The following is a 6,081-nucleotide window of genomic DNA, read 5'->3' on the forward strand; positions in this document are numbered from 1 at the left end:
GTCATTGTTGTTTGGCGGGTCCGGGCTGGGGATTCGAACCCGCCACCTTAGGTGTACGTGGCTGGCGCCTTAGCCGGTTGAGCTATAGGGGCCGAGCCTCTTAATTCTTTAAATTACAAATTCTATTTAGCCTCTTATCTTTCATTATTTTTCTCATTTGTTGTTCTAGAATTTCCACTTCTAACTTTTCTTGTTTGTTTTTTTGCAGTTTTTGGTCGGGGCGGGGTTTGAACCCGCCACCTCCGGCATATGGGGCAAGCGCCCTATTCCTTTGAGCTATAGGCGCCGCCTTTCCACTTCTAACTTTTAAGGCCACAGTTCATATTTCCTCTCAAATAACAGCATTTCAATACTGAATGCTTCCTTTTTGTCCTTTGAGAATATGCAACTGTCACTATGTACTAGGACTCACAGATACTACCCTACCCTCCGGTGAGAGGTAATGTAGCACAGTATTTAAAAGCAAACATTAGAGTCACCCTTCCCAGGTATGTACATCCCGACTTTGATAGTTTCTAGAAGTACAACCTTGGGCAAATTAATTTCACCATGCCTCAAATTTCTCATCTATAAGATGGAAAAATAATATTACCTACTACAAAGGGTGGTTATATGCAAAATATGCAAAGCTCTAGGAACAGCGCCTGAAATACTGAAGCACTATTTAAGGATTAGCTATCATTATATGAATTAAAAGGCCTTTAGTATCTTTAAGGCCTATTCTAAGTTAAATCTTCTCATAAATTCCTTTAACACTGAAGCAAAAACTTTCTCTTTAACCTTTTTTTTTTCTGAGACAAGGTCTCCCTCTGTTGCCTGGGCTAGAAGGCAGTGGCATTATGATAACTCACTGCAACCTCAAAATGTGCTCAAGTGATCTTCCTGCCTCAGCCTCCTAAGTAGCTAGGACTGCAGGCAAGTGCCACCATACCCAGCTAACTTTTATTTATGTATTTTTTGCAAAGTTGCTCAGGCTGGTCTCAACTCTTGCTCTGACCTCTCAAAGTGCTAGGACTATACCCCAGACTTTCTTTAATCTTACCTAACTCAAATCCATATTTCTAGTGTCCCCAAATAAACTGTAGGGAAAGAAGCACTGCCACTCCTCATTTAGTTACCTTTCCCCTTAGAGATGGCAAAACAGTCAGCAATCATTACCTTCAAACATGGAGGTTACCATTAGTATAATAAATCCCTTCTCCCTAGGTTCCTCATCCTAAAATCTTTAATCACTACTCAATACCTTGTTCGTTTTTTTTTTGGTTGCCAGATTAAGTAGCCACATGTAGAACGGTAGTTACCTTCATGTTGTCCATGAATGATATTCAGTGTTCCATCAGGGACACCAGCATCCTGGAGCAACTTAGCAAGAAGCATAGTTGCTCCAGGTACTCGCTCTGATGGTTTCATTAGGAAGGTATTTCCACACACCATGGCCACGGGAAACATCCAAAGGGGGATCATGGCAGGAAAATTGAATGGAGCAATGCCTGCACATACTCCCAGAGGCAGACGGTAAGAATAAAGGTCCATGTCTTTGGTGATGGATGGCATGGTCTCTCCCAGCATGAGAGACGTCACACTACAGGCATGCTCAACCACCTCTGTAACAGAGAAGAAAAAGTCAGGCTACCAGTTCTAGCTCAGGCCAGTGATGGGGGTGGTGTGGGCACTGACTTGCCCTCCTGAATGAACGGGCTGGACAAAATGAGATTCTCTGAATGGGAAAGAGGAAATAATATGCATATTCCTGCTGGAAGGGCATCTGAGTAAAATAAAGAATCAAGTAAATCAGTTTTATAGATACCTGAGAAATACTGCCACTTTCACAAGCATAAAAAGGATATTATGGGATGGCAAATTCTACATAAAGAAGCAACCTTCCCATATAGGATTTTTGCCTTCCATCTTCCCATCTTCCTTTCCCAAAAGTCCTATAAGGAACTCCCAGCTTACGCAGGCCCCGAAATACATCTCCTTCAGCATCAGCTAAGGTCTTTCCTTGTTCCAATGTGATTAACTTGGCAATTTCTTTCTAGAGAGAAAACAGAAATAGATATTAACACGAGGATGTTCTTCCCTTTAATTCTCAGGTAGCCAAGGAAGAACAAAGCTGGAGAAGCAGTGTCAGGGAGAGAGCCACAATCAATGTCTTTCTGTATTGCACAGTTATGGAGGGCAAATGAAATGGTCTCTGTGGGAGTAACAGATTTCTTTTTTCTCACTATTTCTATGTCTCACTATGATACCCTGGGTAAAGTGCCATGGTGTCATAGCTCACAGCAACCTCAAACTCTCTTGCCTCAGCCTCCCAAGTAGCCGGGACTACAGGTGCCTACCACAATGCCCGGCTATTTTTTGGTTGTAGTTGTCATTGTTTGGCAGGTCTGAGCTGGATTTGAACCCACCAGCTCTAGTATATGTTGCTGGGGCCCTAGCTGCTAAGCTACAGGCGCTGAGCAGGGAGTAATAGATTTCTTACCAAGTTGTCTTTAATAAGTTGTTGATAGCGGAGCATGACCTGCTGACGGCTTAATACTGAAGTATCTGCCCATGCAGGAAAAGCACGTTTGCAGGAAGCAACAGCTGCATCCATTTCAGCCTTCGTGGCCTGGGGGACGCGACCAATTACCTCATTTGTGGCCTGATAGGAAAAAAAAGCATAACATACTTTGCCTCTGCCTTTACTTTCTCCATTTTACATCTAGTCACAGAAGCAGGACTATGTGCTTTAAGATAGACACCCAGGCCCATACTTTTTCATCATGGTCCTAGAATTCGAGGCTTGCCAATTCAAGTTCCAAAGCAGCTTCACTTACTGGGTTGTGGATATCAATCCATTTGTCGCTTTTGGATTCAACAAATTTTCCATCGATGAAGAGTTTTACAGTTGGCTGGAGAAAACACACAAAATTTTGTATTAGTGAACTGCTTTGCTTTTCCTTCTCCCTTTCCCAAAGAGAAAAGAATACAGGTTTCCTTGCTATTCATATAGTGGAACTTCATGAGCAAAACCATGGCATTATGAAGGTTATACTAAAAAAGTAACTTTGTTAACAAAGATTAGCTATTAGGATTTGTTGGCCTAGCTGATTTTCTGTTATAGGCCTATGAGTATGTATTACTTTTATGAGCAAAAGATTTTTTTTTTTTTTTAGAGACAGAGTCTCACTTTATCACCCTCGGTAGAGTGCCGTCGCATCACAACTCACAGCAACCTCCAACTCCTGGGCTTAGGCAATTCTCTTGCCTCAGCCTCTCAAGTACAGGCACCGGCCACAACACCTAGCTATTTTTTGTTGCAGTTTGGCTGGGGCTGGGTTCCAACCTGCTATCCTTGGTATATGGGACTGGTGCCCTACACTGAGCCACAGACGCCACCCGAGCAGATTTTGAAAATGCTTCTATGTGTATTTTTTCCTGAGAAATAGCTCATTTTATTACATTTTCAAAGGGATCTATGAACCAAACAAGGTAAAAGAACAATGTATCACACAAGTACATGTGCATACTTCTATATGACAAGGATTTAGAGCAGTAGTCCTTATTCATTAGATTGTAGGTACCACAAGTGGCTGATAGAAAGAAGATATGTAAAAACAATTCTAAAGGTAGTTAAGAAGAAGACAACTGCCTGGAAAGGTCTACAAAACCTTTAAAAGGCATGAAAGTGTTTATATCATTATCAGCAATCTTATTTCAGAAGGAAAATAATCCAAAAAAGGAAGAAAGTATGTAAATATTATACAATATTAAAATACTGAAGTAATCTAAATTTTTTTTTTTTTTGAGACAGAGCCTCAAGCTGTCCCCCTGGGTAGAGTGCCATGGCATCACAGCTCACAGCAACTTCCAACTCCTGGGCTCAAGCGAGTCTCCTGCCTCCGCCTCCCAGTAGCTGGGATTACAGGCGCCTGCCACAACACCCAGCTATTTTTTGGTTGCAGCTGTCATTGTTATTTGGCGGGCTGAGCTGGATTCAAACCTGCCACCTTAGGTGTATGTGTCTGGCGCCTTAGCCACTTGAGCCACAGGCGCCAAGCCATCTAAATGTTATATAGGGAAATTATTAACTAATGTAAGCTGTATCTACTTGATTGAATATTACACAGCATTAAATTTATAAATATAAAGACCACTTGCAACAGTGGCAATGTTTGCAACACAGTAGACATAATATTAGATAAGAAAACCAAGGTAAATTATTTTTTTGAGACAGGATCTTGCTCTGTTGCCTATACTAAAGTGCAGTGGTATCAGTCTAGCTCACAGCAACCTCAAAATCCTAGACTCACATGGATTCTCCTGCCTCTGCCTCCAGAGTAGCTGGAACTACAGGCATCTGCTATCATTACAGCTGATTTTTCTATCTATTTTTTGTAGAGATAGGTCTTACTCTTGTCCCAAACTCCTGAGCTCAAGCAGTTTTCCTGCCATGACCTCCCAATGTGCTAGGATTACAGGTGTGAACCACTGCCCTGGCCAGAAATCAATCTTTATACCAAATAAACTCACCACTGAAGAAGAGAAGGAAGATGCTGAATACCAGGTGGATTTCACTTTGGAAGAAAACTGTGAGACAAAAAATAATGATTAATTTTATAATGAGAGCAGATAATTATTTAAAATTTAGCAAATGGCTGCTATCTGAGGTTGGACAATTAAACTCATCCTAGAAAAGAATGCTGCATACCTCATTGTTAAATGTCATGACGGTCACCAGATGGCCAAAGGGAGTACTTTGGAGGTGACCATAGTGATATTCTGCAAAGATATGTACTACTTTTTCTAGGATGAATTTGTGAACTTAATTGTCAGAACTCACACAATGAGAGCTCTGATGGCCACTCTAGAAAAAGAGTTCTAAAATTACTTTGAAGGGTGAATAGGCACTGGTGTCAGTGTATAATTTCCCGAGAAACTACTTCAAAGGTGACCATGTGATATCCAGTAATGAGGTATATAGCACTTTTTTCTAGGATGAGTTCAGAAACTTAACTGTCCTCACAAGCTTAACATTATACTAACTGCTGTGTGCATATGAAAAAGGACCTGGTGTTTTTTGTTTTGTTTTGTTTTGTTTTTTAAGAGACAGTCTCATTCTGTCTGTTGGGCTAGAGTGCAATGGCATCATCATAGCTCACTGCAACCTCAAACTCCTAGGTTCAAGCAATTATTCCACCTCAGCTCCCTGAGTAGTCCGGACTATAGGCCACAGCATCCAGTTAATTTTTCTACCCTTTTTTTTGGCCGGGGCCAGGTTTGAACCCACCACCTCCGGTATATGGGGCTGGTGCCCTACTCCACACTCCCTACTCCTACTCCCTGCTCCCACTCCACAGGTGCCAACCCCTGCCCCCTTTTTTTAGAGACCGAGTCTTACTCTGTTCCCTTGGGTGGAGTACCATCTTAGCTCACAGCAACCTCAAACTCCTGGGTTCAAGCGATCCTCTTGCCTTAGTCACCAGAGTAGCTGGAACAACAGGCATGCATCACCATGCCTAGCTAGTTTTTTCTATCTTTAGTAGAGACAGGGTCTCTTGTCAGGCTGATCTTGAACTCTGAAGCTTAAGCAATCCACCTGCCTCAGCCTCTCAAAGTGCTAGGATTATAGGCCACCATGCCTGGCCATTTTTCTTTTTTTGAGACAGTGTCTCACTTTGTCACCCTTGGAAGAGTGCTGTGCTATCATAGCTCACAGCAATCTCAAACTCTTGAGCTCAAGTGATCCTCTTGCCTCAGCCTCCCTAGTAGCAAGGACTACAGGTGCCCACCATTAATGCCTGGCTAGTGTGTTAGAGATGGGATCTTGGCTCAGCGCCTGTGGCTCAAGTGGCTAAGGTGCCAGCCACATACACCTAAGGTGGCCGGTTCGAATCCAGCCCGGGCCTGCCAAACAATAATGACGGCTGCAATCAAAAAATAGCCGGGCGCTGTGGCGGGCGCCTGTGGTCCCAGCTACTTGGGAGGGGAAGGCAGGAGACTCGCTTGAGCCCAGGAGTTGGAGGTTGCTGTGAGCTGTAATGCCACAGCACTCTACCCAGGGGAACAGCTTGAGGCTCTGTCTCAAAAAAAAAAAAA

At 42.9% G+C, this 6,081-nt stretch overlaps 1 protein-coding gene across 1 annotated transcript in view; it reads right to left on the reverse strand.

Moving 5' to 3' along the window:
* Positions 1-6,081, reverse strand: part of ALDH6A1 (aldehyde dehydrogenase 6 family member A1) — a 23,615-nt gene that overhangs the window by 9,788 nt on the left and 7,746 nt on the right. The window contains exons 2-6 of the mRNA XM_003786905.3: positions 4,516-4,572; positions 2,820-2,894; positions 2,483-2,644; positions 1,957-2,035; positions 1,302-1,604 (exon numbers count right to left, since the gene is read on the reverse strand). Of these exons, the coding sequence (XP_003786953.1) occupies positions 1,302-1,604; positions 1,957-2,035; positions 2,483-2,644; positions 2,820-2,894; positions 4,516-4,572 (676 nt within the window). The remainder of the gene's footprint in view (positions 1-1,301; positions 1,605-1,956; positions 2,036-2,482; positions 2,645-2,819; positions 2,895-4,515; positions 4,573-6,081) is intronic.

This window comes from Otolemur garnettii, unplaced genomic scaffold, assembly GCF_000181295.1.
Source record: "Otolemur garnettii isolate 467f Iridium unplaced genomic scaffold, OtoGar3 scaffold00020, whole genome shotgun sequence".
Lineage (NCBI taxonomy): Eukaryota > Metazoa > Chordata > Mammalia > Primates > Galagidae > Otolemur > Otolemur garnettii.